General features: G+C 58.1%; 1 protein-coding gene across 9 annotated transcripts in view; it reads left to right on the top strand.

The window, feature by feature from the left end:
- The window catches only part of RASGRP2 (RAS guanyl releasing protein 2), a 14934-nt gene extending 1091 nt beyond the window's left edge, over nucleotides 1-13843 (top strand). For 2 of the 9 annotated variants that reach the window (XM_040639318.1, XM_040639315.1), the window contains exons 2-17: nucleotides 1611-1751; nucleotides 2408-2510; nucleotides 3048-3110; nucleotides 3427-3561; nucleotides 4338-4488; nucleotides 4689-4862; nucleotides 5014-5130; nucleotides 6250-6531; nucleotides 7442-7519; nucleotides 7749-7871; nucleotides 8206-8321; nucleotides 11419-11560; nucleotides 11824-11860; nucleotides 12229-12405; nucleotides 13385-13449; nucleotides 13628-13843. In XM_040639318.1, coding sequence (XP_040495252.1) covers nucleotides 1679-1751; nucleotides 2408-2510; nucleotides 3048-3110; nucleotides 3427-3561; nucleotides 4338-4488; nucleotides 4689-4862; nucleotides 5014-5130; nucleotides 6250-6531; nucleotides 7442-7519; nucleotides 7749-7871; nucleotides 8206-8321; nucleotides 11419-11560; nucleotides 11824-11860; nucleotides 12229-12405; nucleotides 13385-13443 — 1830 coding nt within the window. In that variant the 5' untranslated portion in view covers nucleotides 1611-1678 and the 3' untranslated portion in view covers nucleotides 13444-13449; nucleotides 13628-13843. Of the gene's footprint in view, nucleotides 1-293; nucleotides 524-778; nucleotides 916-1605; nucleotides 1752-2403; nucleotides 2511-3026; nucleotides 3111-3426; nucleotides 3562-4337; nucleotides 4489-4688; nucleotides 4863-5013; nucleotides 5131-6249; nucleotides 6532-7441; nucleotides 7520-7748; nucleotides 7872-8147; nucleotides 8322-11418; nucleotides 11561-11823; nucleotides 11861-12228; nucleotides 12406-13384; nucleotides 13450-13627 lie in introns of those variants that run through there. The other 7 variants (XM_040639316.1, XM_040639313.1, XM_040639314.1 and 4 more) reach the window with 7 other exon arrangements.
- Nucleotides 13844-15636: the final 1793 nt, after the last annotated feature.

The raw sequence follows: 15636 nt of genomic DNA, 5'->3' as shown, positions 1-15636 counted from the left end.
CCCCCCCATTTGACAGATGAGAAAATTGAGGCTCCGAGAGGCCAAGTGACTCTCAAGGTCACACAGCGAGGCAGCGGCAGGGCTAGTCGGGGTTGGCTATGGGTGGCTCCTAGGAAAAGTCCGCCAGAGAACTCAGGAGAGGAGCCCCCCTCCAGCCCGGGGGAGTTTGTGTAGGGGCGGGTACCTTTTCGTGGGGCCAGGCCCTGCCAGCGTCCGGGGATGAGGGGTCTGGTCAGGGCGTTGCGGCCGCAGAGCTTGTCCTGGACTGCGGATGAAGGGGGGGGGGGCGGAATGGGCGTGTGTGCGCACCCATGGAGGTGTGTGCTTGTGTGGGAGTGTGCATGCGTGTAGGTGCCCTGTCTTGTGTGTGTGCACACGTGTCCGATTGCAGCGCCTCTGTGGCCGCGGAACTCCAGGCTAGCCTGACTCGAGTGAGCTGCAAGTCCGGGAACTGGCCTCCTCTGCGGGTCTGCATTCTGGGCTAGGAGGCTGGGTATGTGTGCCGGAGAGTTCCTTCCTGCAGGTGTGTGCGGGGTGTGAGTGCCATTGTGTGTAGGAGACAGAGGATGGGAGGCAAGTGCCTATGGCTCGGGTGTGTGTGTGTGTGGGGGGGTGTCCTATTCCCCAATGTGGGCCCCTGGCCTCGGGCATAGAATGAGTGTGTGTCCCTGCATGGGTGCGTATGACCCTGCCAGTGACTGGAGTTGCTGGTGGGTTCAGCCAGGCATTCTCCACCCCTCACGGCGCTAGCGCCCCCTTCTGGGCAACCAACTCTGTGTGCTCGAATGTGGCCGGCCTCTGTGTGCGCGCACAGTTCGGCCGTGCAGTGTGGGGGCCTGGGTCAGGAACTCGGCTGGGGAGGAAGACGGTCCGCTGAAGGGCTGAGCCCGGACCCCTGGGGCCTTCACTGAGGAGGTGGCTTTGGAGCGCGCGGTTCCCAGGCCCAGGCTTCCCGCTGACGCCTCCCGGCCGCAGCGGGCTCCCCCCACCCCACCCCGCCCCAGGAATGTTCTCCACTCCAGCTCGCCTCCCCAAGGGCAGGCCCCTGGGGGCTGCCACAGCCCCGCCTCCCGTCCCCGGGAGCCCGGGAGCCCGGGAGGGGGCGATGCGGGCAGGACGCCTGGGTTCCTCCCTCCCTCCCATCCCAGGGAGAAATTCCTCCGAGGTCCCCTCAGGCTCTAGGTTCCCAAAATAACCCTGCGGGGGAAGGGAGGCTGTGGCGGGAGGGAAGCGGGAGGGGCGCGGAGCCGAGCCGCGGGGTGCTGCAGGTGCCTGTGGGGAGAGGGCGCGAGGGGAAGAGGGCCTACCAGGGGCTGGGGCACAAACCGGTCCCCGGAGTCCTGGCTCGTCCCCATCCCCGGGGAGCCCCTCGGCCTTCCCGTGACTCCGAGGGTGAGCCGGAAGCCTCTTGGCGGGTCGGTTTCCCAACTGGTGGGTTGCACCATCCCGGGCCATACCGTTTAACCCCGGGAGTGGCCGCAGCGGACGACTCCGCCCCTGCCCAGCAGGGGGCGTGCCCGCCCCGCCCCGCCCCTGCCCGCCGGGCGACTCGAACCCCCCGCCCCCCGCCCGCGCCTCCGCAGACTCCCTCTCTGCCTCTCCCGGGACAGGGGTCCGGTCCGAGCCCCGTGGGAGGCTCCGGAGTGCAGCTTGGCCCAGCCTACCCGCTCCGGCAGCCATGGCGGGCACCCTAGATCTGGACAAGGGCTGCACAGTGGAGGAGCTGCTCCGCGGCTGCATCGAAGCCTTCGGTGAGTGGCACGGGAGGGCACGCCCAGCCTGAGCCCAGCCCCGAGCCTGAATCGGGGCCCCTGCTTCCCAGGACAGACCCCCGGCCTAGACCCACCCAGTTCCGAACCCTGCAACCTTTTTAACGAAAGCCTGCTCTTCATCACAGGGTAGAGAGATCTACACGCTTCAGAAAGATTGTTGCCCTTCCCTAGTATGCTGGCGTGGAAGGGAGAGGGATGGGGTCCCCAGACTGTGGCCCATGAGGAGCATTATCTGTCTCCCTGGAGGATCCGGAGGAACTCTCTATCTCTGGCCTGGGAGCTGTTTCCGGCTGATGGGGGGCAGCTTATCTGGTGAAGGGGTGCCCCTTCCCCCAAGCACTCAGGAAATGACCTCTGGATTCCTGACCCTGGGGAACCCGGGCTTCTTCCGCCCCAGCTGGTTCCCCTCGGGACGATGGGCCGGATCAGACGCTCCCCTCCTCCAGTTCTTTGGATCCTGCCTTATCCCTTTCCCACCCTACCTTTTCTCTCTCATCTGCCTACTGGTTTCAGAGTCCTGGGAAAGCAGGTGTTGGGCGGGGGGCCAGCTATCCGGCGGGCTGTGAGGTAGGCTGGAGGGACCCCAGCTCCGGGACGAAGAGTCAGCCCGCTTCTCTCTGACCCCTCGGAGTTAGATGACTCCGGGAAGGTGCGGGACCCTCAGCTGGTGCGTATGTTCCTCATGATGCACCCGTGGTACATCCCTTCCTCGCAGCTGGCGGCAAAACTGCTCCACATATATCCTTCGCACGCCTCACCGTGGGCCGCGCAGTCCCAGCCCATGCGGGAGCCTGGCTGCCGGGCCCAGGCCCAGACTGGGCTGCGCTTCTAGAGCGTGAGCCCCTCCTGTGTCCTAGAATTCGGGCTTGGCCCCGCCTTTCTCCACGGCCTAGGCTCCACCCCTTTCCTCCGCTCGACTCAGGCTCCGCCCCCTCCCGCCCCCTCCCCAACCTGGGCTTTGCTCTCCTGCTCCCTACAGTCTAGGACCTGTCCCTACTCCCAGCCCAGGTCCCTCCTGCGGCCTCTCCCAGGACCCAGGCCGTGCTTTCAGCCACGCCCAGAACCTAGCCCCCTTCCCAGCTATGCACCCTTCCAAAGCTCACCCCTCACCTCCGCCTTCAGCCCCTTTCCGACCGGCCCCGCCCCAGATCCCGCCCCCGGCATTTCTCCTAGGACCAGGCCGGGCCTTCCGCCTCCCTGCAGAACTGGGAACCCTACCCCTGCCTCCCTTTCTAGAATTAGTTTCCATTCTAGATTTCCTTAACTCTCCTTCACCTACCAACAATCCCGGAAGGACAACTCCAATTCGCTGCAGGTGAAAACGTGCCACCTGGTCAGGTGAGTCTAACTGTTGGGGCTTCGTCCCCTCCTCTTGCTCCCTTCTCTCAGGCTTCAGCCTGGCCTGAAGGAGTGGGAAAGGGCACTGGTCGTGGGGGTTGAGCCCCGGCTCTGTCCATGGCGGATGTGCTGCCGCAGGCTTGCCCCTTGCTGGCTGGTCTGGGCCTGGGTTTTCAGATCTGCCCAGCGGGGGTGGGGAAGGAATGAGCCTGGAGGTGGGGGAACCACAGTTTGGAGCTCTTTCCCCCTCTCTGGGGAGCTCCAGTCTCCGGGGACGGTGGGGGAAGGGCTGCCTTGGGTGACTCGAAGCTTCTAGCAGGTACTGGATCTCAGCATTCCCAGCAGAGTTTGACTTGAACCCTGAGCTCGCTGAGCAGATCAAGGAGCTGAAGGCTCTGCTCGACCAAGAAGGGAACCGGCGGCACAGCAGCCTCATTGACATCGAGAGCGTGTGCGTGGGGCGAGCTAGAGGGCTGGGGAGGGCACTCAGCATCCCACACCATCTGTGCTTAATAAATGTTTGTTGAATTGAATGAGTGAGGGTCATGTCACTCTCTTGCTTGAAAATCTATGGCTCCTTGTCACCTTCACGATGTCTCGGCCGGGGATTAAGGCCTTTGGTGGTAGTCTCTGGCGGCTTGGCGATCCTGCCGCATCTCCCACAGCCCACTCCCATCCCACGCCCTTCATACCACAGCTGCACGGTCCGCTCGCCATTCTCCAGCCTTGCCTGCCTGCCCACCATGGTGCTCCGCCCGTCTGGGTCCCCTTGCCTGCCTCTCTGTGTTGTGAAGACTCCGCTCAAGTGTGGAGTGTCTGTGGGCTCGGAGGACTCGGAGGGCGCCCAGGGCAGAATTCGCCAGTCCCTCCTGTGTTCCCCTGCGGCACTGTGTGCAGCCCCCCTCCCCCACCGCCCCGTGCCCATGTACGTGCCACGCTGTTCTGTGATTGTCTCTGTGTCTGTCTCCCTCAGTAGACTGTGAGCTCCTCGTGGGCGGGAACTGTGTCTTGCTCCTCTCCGTCCCTCCAGCGCCTAGCGCAGTGCCTGAGTGCATGACGAGGGGGAGATTGCAGGAGGTGCTGGGACGGGGGACCTCGGTGTCCCGCACAGTGCCTCACACTGCGTTGGTCCTCCGTCAGCATGAGGGGTGTGTCTGCGTGAGTGTGGGGCCGCTCGGGGTGCGGCGTCTCCAGCAAAGGGCTCACTGCCCCTGCCCCACCTCCCAGCCCCACCTACAAGTGGAAGAGGCAGGTGACCCAGCGGAACCCTGTAGGACAGAAAAAGCGAAAGATGTCCCTGTTGTTCGACCACCTGGAGCCCTTGGAGCTGGCAGAGCACCTCACCTACCTGGAGTATCGCTCCTTCTGCAAGATTCTGGTGCGGCCCCAGGCCCTTCGGTCAGGGTGTGGACTGTGGGCTGGGGAGAGGGTCCTGGGAGGAGCGGGGTCCCTGGGGTAGGCAGGGTCACGGGGTGGGTCGGGGCTTTCAGGGTAACCGACCGAGGGCAGCTAGAGGGTGAGGAGTGGCCATCCATGAGGGGAGGGGCCCAAAGGGGCTGAGGCCACTCCTGCCCCCAGTTCCAGGACTATCACAGTTTCGTGACTCACGGCTGCACCGTGGACAACCCGGTCCTGGAGCGATTCATCTCCCTCTTCAACAGTGTCTCGCAGTGGGTGCAGCTGATGGTCCTCAGCAAGCCCACGGCCCCTCAGCGGGCGCTGGTCATCACGCACTTTGTCCACGTGGCTGAGGTGCTTGCCCCTCCCCCTCTCCCTAGCTCCCAGGGCGCCAGGAGGGCGAGTCCCTCCTTTCCGCTCATCCACTGCCTCCTCTCGGCCAAATCCTGGGCCTTGTCCAGTGACTCGTTGCCTTGCCCCTCCTCGTCTGCCTCCCCCCCCCCAGAAGCTGCTCCAGTTGCAGAATTTCAACACACTGATGGCGGTGGTCGGAGGCCTGAGCCACAGCTCCATCTCCCGCCTCAAGGAGACCCACAGTCATGTTAGCCCTGAAACCATCAAGGTGCCTGGGACCCAGGGGGTGTCAGGGGAGGAGCTTCGTCAAGCCCTGGGCCAGACTTCCCAGGTCTGGCCTCACTGAGAACTCCCGGCCTCCCAAATTGGGGGCTGGGCACTCCTGTCCCCATTTGACAGATACAGAAACTGAGGCTCAGAGGGGTTCAATGCTCTTCATTGGTTTCACAGTGAGAGTGGCGGAGTGGGGGCTCCCAGGTCTGCCTGACCCCAAAGTTTGCGCTTTTCTCTTCCTTTATCTTTTCACATATTGGGTGACATACGTATAGAGACGTATAGAAAGCATATGTACAGATTAAAGAAAAATTATAAAGAAAACACCCGTGTAACTACCACCCAGGTCAAGAATTAGAACAATGGCAGCCCCCGAAGCTCCCAGCACCTTAGAGCATAGCTCCCTCCCCATCAGAGGTAACCGATGTCATGACTTTCGTAATGACGATGGCCTTGCTTTTTCTTTAGAGCTTTACCACTTACGCACGACTCTCCAAACAACGCGGGGTTTTTGTCTCCTGCTTTTGGGTGTTCTATGAATGGAATCCTGTTGTATGTTATTTTATGCCTTGCTTCTTTCATGCTTACATTCTGCTACTTGGGGCAGTTGCTCATTCGCTTCCGTCGCCACACGATATTCTATCGTGAGTCTACCGCGCTGTAGAGATCTACTGTTCCGTCGAACATCTGGGGGCTTTCCAGTGCGGGCTGTCACAACCCACACAGCTAGGAACATTCTTCCAGACCTTTCTCCTGTGCTGTTTGCCCCCCTGAGCCTCAGTTTCTTCTCTTGTGAGATGTTGATGATAGTCCATGCCCAGGCCTGGGGCACAGGTGTGGTATTTGTCAGCGGGTGTTCCCTTGAGCTCATGACCTATGAACTCTGACCCCCCGGGGGGGGGGCTAAGGGAGACATTGTCGGGGGACAGTGAGGGAGGATTTTTAACCTTTCACCCCTCCCTGACTCTGACTCCTCATCTTCTCCCACATTTCCAGGGCTGGGGGGCGGGTGGGGTGGGAGGGTAGTTGAGCCAGTGATGTGTGTGTGTGTGTGTGTGTGTGTGTGTGTGTGTGTGTGTGACCCTCTGCCTTCTCCCCCTGCCCCCTCCCCCAGCTCTGGGAAGGTCTGACAGAACTAGTGACGGCCACTGGCAACTACAGCAACTACCGTCGCCGGCTGGCCGCCTGTGTGGGCTTCCGCTTTCCCATCCTGGGCGTACACCTCAAGGACTTGGTGGCCCTGCAGCTGGCACTGCCTGACTGGCTGGACCCCGCCCGCACCCGACTCAACGGGGCCAAGATGAAGCAGCTGTTCAGCATCCTGGAGGAGCTGGCCATGGTGACCAGCCTTCGGCCGCCAGTGCAGGCCAACCCTGATCTGCTGAGTCTGCTCACGGTGAGGGACTGGGAGCAGGGATGCTGGGGGGCTGCGTACCAGGGTGGACAGCCACACCCGGTCTTGGGCTGGTGCAAGGCTGCGGTCTTGGCCTGGAGCTTGAGGTTCTGATCGAGGGACTGAGATCCAGCCTGGGCTCCAGGATCTGGAGTGGGCTCTGAGATGAGTTCCAGGCTCTGGATGGGGCTGTGGACAGAGGTCTGATCTCGAGGCTGCCATGTGGGCTTTTTGTGCTGGGCCTTGAAGCTGGGCCTGGGTCCTGGGTTGAGTTCCTGGGAATGGGTTGTGTTCAAGGCTTGGGGCCCAGCTCTGGGATTCTGGGTGCGGGGCTGGTTTCTAAACATGGTCTTGAGCTCGAGCCCAGACTTGGACTTGGTTTCGGGGTCTAGGACGAGAGTGAGGTTCTAGTCTAGATCTGGACTAGGTACTAGACATGGAGCTGGGGCTTGGGTTTTGGGATTAGAGTGAATTCTTAGTTGTTTCTAGGCTCTGGACTGGGATCAGGATTGAAATCTGACCTGGATTCTGGACGCTGGGTTGGGTTCTAGGATGGGGCTTAATCTCAGGGCTCTTGGCTGCGTTCTGACCTGGATTCGTGGCTGGATTCTTGGCAGTACATTGTGCTCTGGGTTTGCGCCAAGATGTGGGTTCTGGTCCGTGTGCTAGGCCGGGATGTGGTTGCTGGTTCCATCTCATGACCTGAGGCCAGAGCTGGACGCTTAACTGGCTGAGCCACCCAGGTGCCCTGCTGGGGCATGTTCTAAGCTGGCCTTTGTCCTGAGTCTAGCTTCTGGACTGGGTTCCAGGCTGAGCTGTGGCCTCTAGGTGGACCTAGGACCCTGGGCTCTGGACAGTGGGCTCCTGAGGGCAGCGGGGGCAGTGGGTGCAATCGGACCTGTGTGTGTCCTAGGTATCTCTGGATCAGTATCAGACGGAGGATGAACTCTACCAGCTGTCCCTGCAACGGGAGCCACGCTCCAAGTCCTCGGTGAGATAGGGACTCGCTGCTTCCCCACTCTGCCCAACGTCTTCCTCCCCTACCTCTGCCCTTCCTGAAAATCCCAGGCCGTGAGGGCAAGCAGAGCTCTTAGAGGCTACCTCACCTCTCCTGCTTGTTGGGTGGGCTCCCTTCTCCCTGGGGCTTCCCCCCCGCCTGCTCCCCCTGGGCCTTGGGCTCCATCCCTCTGGCCCTCACTCAGGCCGGACCGTTCCCATAGCCAACCAGCCCCACAAGCTGCACCCCACCTCCCCGGCCCCCAGTGCTGGATGAGTGGACCTCAGCTGCCAAACCCAAGCTGGATCAGGCACTCATGGTGGAGCACATCGAGAAGATGGTGGAGGTGAGACTCGGTGGCAGCCACCATGGCATCTGAGGGGCTGGGGGACAGGTCCATAGTGGTCCAAAATCAAGAGTGGTTTTGCCAGGCCACTACCCTCAGAGCCACACCAGTGCCACGTTCAAGGGCCAGCGCTCAGTGCTCAGTGCCCAGAAGGCAAGGGGCATAGCCAGTGGGGGGGGGGTTGGGGCGGGAGTACGGAAGAGGGGGAGAAAAGGGCAGGTGGAGAGCCGCCCGCATCTGAGGCACCCCCCTAACGCGGACTGGGAATGTGGGCAGGACGGGACTGGTGCTCGTTTTCTGCTCCTGCCCTTGTGTGTCCTTCTGTGTGCTCCAGTCCGTGTTCCGGAACTTTGACGTCGATGGGGACGGCCACATCTCACAGGAAGAGTTCCAGATCATCCGTGGGAACTTCCCTTACCTCAGCGCCTTTGGGGACCTCGACCAGAACCAGTGAGGAGGGCTGGGGGCTGGGGGAGAGGGAAGGCAGGCTCACTTCCCCTCCGGTTTCAGCTTCCTCCTGTGCGAGAGGAGGCCGTGAACCAGATGATCTCGGCAGAGGAAGCTACCAATGTGGGGAGGGGCTCTTATTTGGGGCGGGGGGGGGGGAGAGGCTGCCAGCTGTGGCTACGCAGGGTTGCCTCACTCATTCAGACAGATGGGGGGGCTCCACCTGAATCTTGCAAAGACTGTGGCCTGGGGACATAAATGTCGCTTTATTTGTGGAACTCACAGCTGGCAAAAAGTGTGGGCAAGTTCAACTCCTGGGTAGCCTGTTTTAATGAATAGAAAAGAAAGGCCTGTAATTAGCAGCACCCACTTGCTTATCAACAATTCACATACTGACAATTTGGACAAACAGCTGGTTTTCTGAAGTAGGTTAAACATGCCCCCTGCAACATGTTCATATCCCCGTTTTGCTGAGCAGACAAAACTCCAGTCAAAATTTACAGTCCGTCTCGGGTCGAGTTATATTTTAATGTTATTCATATTTCAAAAATCTGGGTTTTTTTTCATACTGCAAAACTCCGTGGTAAAAAAGAAATCCAGGTAGTAAAATAGATTTATAGTGAACAAAGCCTCTGAAGTAAGACGTGACGGTTCCCTTCCTCCTTTCCCGGTCTTTGCCATCAGGAGAAGTTATATTAGCCTTAGTAACATGTTAGCAATGTTACTGGTTTGGCAACAGGGTATCCTTCCAGTCTTTTTTCCCACGTTAAGTGTGAGCTGATACAGATTTTGTCTGTCTGGGTCGGCTCCACGGACGAACAGGATTATGGTATAGGTCTGGCTCTGCCCATGGTGCTGGTTCCTTTGTTTGGCACCCAGAACCGAGACCAAGTTCTAGGTTAGGTCCCTGGGTGGGCGGGTGGATTTTTTTCCGGGTCACACTTTCAGTGAGAGTGCAGCCCTTGGAGACCTTGGATATAGCTTCGCTCAGGGGTCTCAGCCTTAACTCCCCACCTTCTGCACGCCCCAAACCTTGTGCCCAGCCTGTCTGGGTATCAAAACCCAGCAGCACCGGGCTCACTGGGGAGACCAGCAAACCCCTCCCAGGGCAGCCTCAGCATCTGGTCCCCACTCCCTGCGTCAGCTTGAAGCTCGCTCTTTGTTCTGCAACTTGGGGATTTCCACTTCTTTCTTGCAAACTCACTTAGGCACTTAAAGCAAATGTGGGCGTCTTTTAACTAGGATCTATGTATTTGTAGCCGTAGGATTTTCAGGGTTTTGTGTTGTCGTTATTGTTGTTGTTTTATCAATCACTGTCGTGATGGAACCGCACATCTTGGTTTTTTTGTTCTTGTTTTTGTGTTCCGCTTAACCCTTTATCGTGGACAGCTTTCATGCAGAACGACCTCATTCTTTAGAATAGCTGCCACGTAGCCCCACTGTGTAGCTGGGCCGTCATTGGCCTCACCATTCTCCTGCTGACGGACGTGTAGACTGTTCCCAGTTTTTCGCTATTAATATACGCCATGCTGCTGTGAACGTCTTTGTACCCTTGCACCCAGGCCACTATTTCCGCAGGAGAAATTCCTAGAAGTGGGATAATTGGATCAAAAGATATGCACATTCTAAATTAGGAAAGAGACTGCCAAAGTGACCTCAGGCAAGGTCGTGCCAGCTTGCACCCCCATCAGCAGTGAGCCAAATGCCCATTTTCCGACATCTTTGCCCACAGTGGTCGCTATAATAAGCTTGACAATTTTGTCAGTCTAATTGGCAAATGGTGTCTTGGTTAAATTTGAATCTCTTCAATACTAGTGGGGGTAGGATATCTTTTCATGTGTTTATTGGCCTTTTATATTTCTTCTCTGGATTGCCTGTTCGTATTCTTTCTCCATTATTCCACTGGGTTCGTTGGTCTTTTTCTCATCAATTTTCAGAATCTCTGTTAATGAATATTAACCCTTTGCTGTTCAATGTGTTTGCAAATATTTTCTCCCAGTCTGTCATTTATGTTGTCTTTTGCCATATAAAATTTTTAAAAAAATGTCGTGTGCTCAGTATGTCTGTCTTTTCCTTCATGGCTTCTCGGATTTGCGTTACGTGTAGAAAGGCCCTCATCTCCTGGAAATTAGTTCTTCTCTTACACCTTTTCAGATACTTTGATAATTTTATTTTTTTACATTACTGTTCTCAGTTCAGTGAGGCTTTAGTGTTCATGTACTGTGTGACGTAGGAATCTAGGGTGATACTGTTTTCTAGATGGCCAGTGGCCCCCATGCCCCATGGAACTGAAGGGTCAGTCACCCGAATCACGTCACGGAGCCCCAGATAAAATGGGCAGGAGCTTCCAGCAAGGACCAACCCTGCTGGAAATAGCTCCTGGTGGCCCAGGACCCGCTAACTACAAAGACACTGTTGTAAACTCTTCCCATGCATCTGCCTCACGAGTCCGCACAAGAACCCTCCGATGTGCAGGGATAATCACAGTCCCCACTGGTAAAAGCGGAAACCGAGGCACAGGGAGATTAACTAGCCCAAAGGTCACACAGCCCGGAAGCAGCAGACCAGAATTTGAACTGAGGTCTGTCTCCAGAGCAAGCTCGCTCTTGCCCTACTATATATTGATGGGTGAGAAAAGGGTTCTGGGGGCAGCCCAGGATTATGTGGGGAACCCTGACTGCAGGTGTCCTTCCAGCACTCACTCACATGAGAATGAGACACAGGCAGCTTTTCCCAATCTTGCCCATTCCCGAGCTGACTTTGGAAAACAAAGGCTGATGGTCTGGTGGGCAAATGGCAGCCCTTTTAGTTAGTGTCCACCCCAAGTCTGTGAAGTGGCCAGGGTAGGAATTATGATCCCCATTTCTCTGGGGAGGAAACCCGGGGGAAGTGACTTGGCCAAGACCACACAAGTAGTTAGCCGCCCGCGCATCTGCCCGACTCCAAGGCTAGCGTTCTCTTTCCTGCGCGGGGAGTCCAAAATCAGGAGCGGGATGAGGATGTTTTGCCTGGTAGGGAGTTTCCCCAGTGGATGGGTTAGGCCGGTGGTGGGTGATCCAGGGGAGGGCCCGACCTGAGGAGCTCCCCCCTCCCCCGACAGGGATGGCTGCATCAGCAGGGAGGAGATGGTCTCCTACTTCCTGCGCTCCAGCTCGGTGCTGGGCGGCCGCATGGGCTTCGTGCACAACTTCCACGAGAGCAACTCCTTGCGCCCAGTTGCCTGCCGCCACTGCAAGGCCCTGGTGAGCCCCCGCCCAAGCCACGCCCCTCCAGCCCTGGCCCCTCCGCCCGCCACGCCCTCCCCCTGGCCCCGCCCCTGCTGGAGCCTTCACGGCCGGGGCAAACCTTGTCACCCCGCCTGCTTCTCCTCTCGCTGTTCCGCGCCTACCTAGCCCTGAGGGGGCCCCAGAGAGGGTCAGTCCCAGTCCCTGCCCTTGAGAAGGAAGACGTAGAGTCATTAGCTCTAAAGACCTCTTCCCCAGCACGGCCCCCTCCTCTATTTCAGATCCTGGGCATCTACAAGCAGGGCCTCAAATGCCGAGGTGAGCAGGGGGGGCGTGCTGAATTTGGGGGGCGGGGGAAGTTACTCTCTGGCCAGGGATTCTTATTTTGGTGGGGCACTTGCCGAGCAGCGAAGAACACTGCAGCCAGAGAGGCACGACGATGATATTGAAGGGGGTAGCCTTCCCCTGGGCTTTTATTTTGGTGAGACAGCTGCCCAGGAACAGAGAATGTTGGAGAGGGCATGGACTGGCAAGTGGGAGGAAGAGAGCACGTTGGAAGGAGATTCTTATTTCGGCGGGGCAGCTGCTCAGTAGCAAAAGAAACTGGGGAGAGGTGGAGGCCTGGAGAATGGGATGAGGGTGTTGTGACCGGTGGCCCTGGCTGGGCTCCCCATCTGCCTCCCCAGCGTGTGGTGTGAACTGCCACAAGCAGTGTAAAGACCGCCTGTCAGTTGAGTGCCGGCGCCGGGCGCAGAGTGTGAGTCTGGAGGGGTCTGCACCCTCACCCTCACCCACACACACCCATCATCGAGCCTTCAGCTTCTCCCTGCCCCGCCCCGGGAGGCGAGGCTCCCGGCCTCCAGGTAAGAGGAGATCTCAGTCTGTATTGGCCTGTGAAGGGAGGGAGGCAGGGCCATTCTGGCAAAGTATTAACTTATCCAGGATGGAAACCATTCCAGAGTTGGTGATTCTATCATTTTGGTGGGGCGACGAAGAAGGGTTGAACAGGTGAGGGGGCCAGAAGGGGGCTCAGGAACCCTCGATCTTCAGAAGCTGAGAGAGGCTAATACATAAAGAAGAGTAAAAGGGAAAGAGGCTTCAAGATTCCAGTCCAGGGGCACCTGGCTGGCTCAGTCAAGAGAGCATGCGACTCTTGATATCAGGGTAGTGAGTTCAAACCCCACATTGGGCATAAAGTTTACAAAAAAAAAAAAACCCTCAAAAACAAACAAGAACCGATTCCAGTCACACTCTTATTTTGTTGGGGGGATTGACAATGGATTGGAGAGGGAATTGGCTGAGCCATTTGCCTGTATTTCCCTTTTTGGCTGCTCTGGATACCATTCTAAGAAAAGTCCCTTGCCCTGAACATCTTTGGTGGCTCTCTTGGGGTCTCTGGTGGCTTTAGGTCAGTTTGCTGAATGACAATTCCCCAAATGATGATTTCGCTGAGAACAGTCTGAGCAGCCACGTTAAACAGGGGTCTAAGGCAGTTGACCACAACCGTTTGGATTGACATAAGTCCTCAAAAATAGAAAAGATGAAACCATTTGCATTGAGCCTTCCAGAAGTGCTGGGGTCTAAAATGTGAAACGCACACAAAATTGACATTTTAAGCAAACTGCACTGACAAGTCTACGGCTGTGAAAAAGCCGTGGCAGAGTGAAAACTTAGAAAAAGAGCCTCAAAAATGGGGCCGATTGGTCCTTCAGTGCCTTGATTTTTGGTGGATGGGTCTGCTTCCGGGATGGGGTGGGGTGCCTCCTGTGAGTGGGGGAAGGGCTGCTGAAGGCCCCGGGACCCAGGACTTCTTCCTGCGACATCCCCCCCACCTCCCTGCAGAGATCCGAGAAGAGGAGGTGCAGGCAGTGGAGGACGGCGTTTTCGACATCCACTTGTAATGGATGGTGAGTCCTCCCTCCACAGCCTCTGCCACTGAGCGCTGGGGGTGGGGGGTGGGGGGGATGGGGTCAGGGAAACAGGTGCTCTGTCCAAATGGCCCAGGCCAGGCAGACTCCTACTTTTTGGGGGAGGGTCTTCCTTACAACCTCGGTTTTTTGTGTTGTTTTGTTTTTTCCTTCCCAGCTGTGACTGGATCAAGCACTCATACTGCCTTGGAAAAAGACGTGGACCACAGCAGAAAGCCTGGGGTGTTGGGGCAGCAGGCTGGGGCTGGGGGGTGGGCGGTGAGGGTGGCATGCAACTAAGGTTGGGCCAGGGCTGACGTCCCTAAGGTTGTACAGACTCTTGTGAATATTTGTATTTTCCAGATGGAATAAAAAGGCCCATGTAATTAACCTAGACCACCAGAGCCAAGAATCTTCACAGCAGAGGGGGGGGAGCGGGGGGCTGGGGGACAGGAACTGTCATCATAGGGACTAGAGTCTTGGAGTCTAGAACTTTGTAGTCAGAGGATCTTGGGAGGTCTGGAACTAGAACTGGGGGCTAGAACTGTGGAACCAAAAAACCTTGGAACAACAATTTGGGGGAGGGTCTAGAATCTCCAGGAGTCCAGAATCTTGGGCGTCTAAAACTTGAAGCTTGTGCTTCTTTGCTCCCAGAATTGCTCGGCCCAGTGGTCATGTATAAGCATAGCCTTCAGCCCACCGCCGAAATTCCCTTGCTTGACAGGTGGCCTCTCAGCCCCAGCTTGAATCCTTCCCGCAATGGGGACCTCACTGCAGAGAGAATCATGGGGGAGAGGGGGCAGCCCAGACTGCTGGCCACATGGGAGGGGAGAGGGTGGGGCCCCAGCAGCCTAGGCCCCAGTAGCCCCTGCCGGGCTTGCATGCCTCAGGGTGGGGGGTGTGCTCCTTGAGCTTGCAGCCTCCTGCCCCCCGTGCTGCTGCCAGCCGGAAGGACAGTAACTTCCAGAGGAAATGCATATTGATCCTGCTCTCAGCCTCCTGTGGCCTCTCCCAACCCAGCTCTTCCCTCCCGAGTTTTGCAGCACAGAGGTTCTGGGGGTCACCGCTACCCGAGGAAGGCTAAGGCCACTTCCGAGGCTGGTCTGGGTGAAGAGGGTGGACTGGGGGTCTTCCAAAGTTTCGGAAGCGGGGCCAGCCTCCGGCAGTCCCCGGGAGAGTGGGGGAGCTACCGCCTGAGCCCCCAACCTGGGGTGTACCCTATCCAGCTGTGGGTTCTCCTGGGGGTGGAGGCTTGAGCACCCCAATTCCTGCCTGCCAAGCCATGGCCTCAGCCCCTCCCTCTGGGTCCCCTGACCCCTTACCCACCTCTCCCCTTGAGACCCCACTCCTTCTGGCCCACTCCTCATGGAGGTCACCTCCTCCCCCCATCCTGTTACTTCTCAGCTGCAGCCCCGCCCTTGGTCAGGCTCCCCCAGTCCTGTCCCCCATCGGGTCCCTCGCACCAGCGTCCTCAGCCCCCTCCTGCCCTTCCCCCTCTGAAGGCTGTAATATCCGTTTCACGATTTGGGGGCTGAGTTGCTATAACAACAGACGGCGATTGTGTTGTGAAGAGCAGCTCGCTCGCTCCCTGTGCCGCCCGCCTCCCGCGCTGCCTCCATCCCTGCAGCCCTCTGCCCCAGCCTGGCCTCTCCCCAGTGTGTGTGTGTACGGGGATGCGTGCCCAGGTCTGCCCTGCCCCAGGAGTGTAACGGGTGACTGTCATTTCGCGGTTGCGGGTGTGAATTTGGTGTATGAGCTTTCACATCGTGTGTGTGCGTGTGTACAGACACACACACTCTCTTTGCTGCATTTTCCCTCCACCGTGTGTCCCCACTAGACTGTGCCTGGGAGAAGGGCCACGCTGGGTGGGTGCCTTTTGGGGGGGGTGTCTTGAGGTGGTGGGTCCTAACTACGTTGGGTAGTCTGAATCTTGGACCTTGGGGGGAGACATTCCTGTAGTTGGGGGGAGGGGCAGGAGGTACAGCAGCTGCCAGGTGACCTTTCCTGCCCTTGATGGTCAAAGGTGGCCCAGGGAGCTGGGGGTAGGGACAGGAGACAGAGGCTCCCTCTTAACATCTCTCGCTGCTCCTGCCCTCCTCCTATCCCTGTTTAACCCATCTCAAAGGGTCTCAGAGAGTCTGAGTCACTGCCCCTGTCTGCCTGCCTCTCTGTGCCCTCGTGCCTGGC

Source organism: Ursus maritimus, unplaced genomic scaffold (genome assembly GCF_017311325.1).
Source record: "Ursus maritimus isolate PB19 unplaced genomic scaffold, ASM1731132v1 scaffold_23, whole genome shotgun sequence".
Classification (NCBI taxonomy): domain Eukaryota; kingdom Metazoa; phylum Chordata; class Mammalia; order Carnivora; family Ursidae; genus Ursus; species Ursus maritimus.
This window is presented reverse-complemented; position numbering and strand designations above follow the sequence as displayed.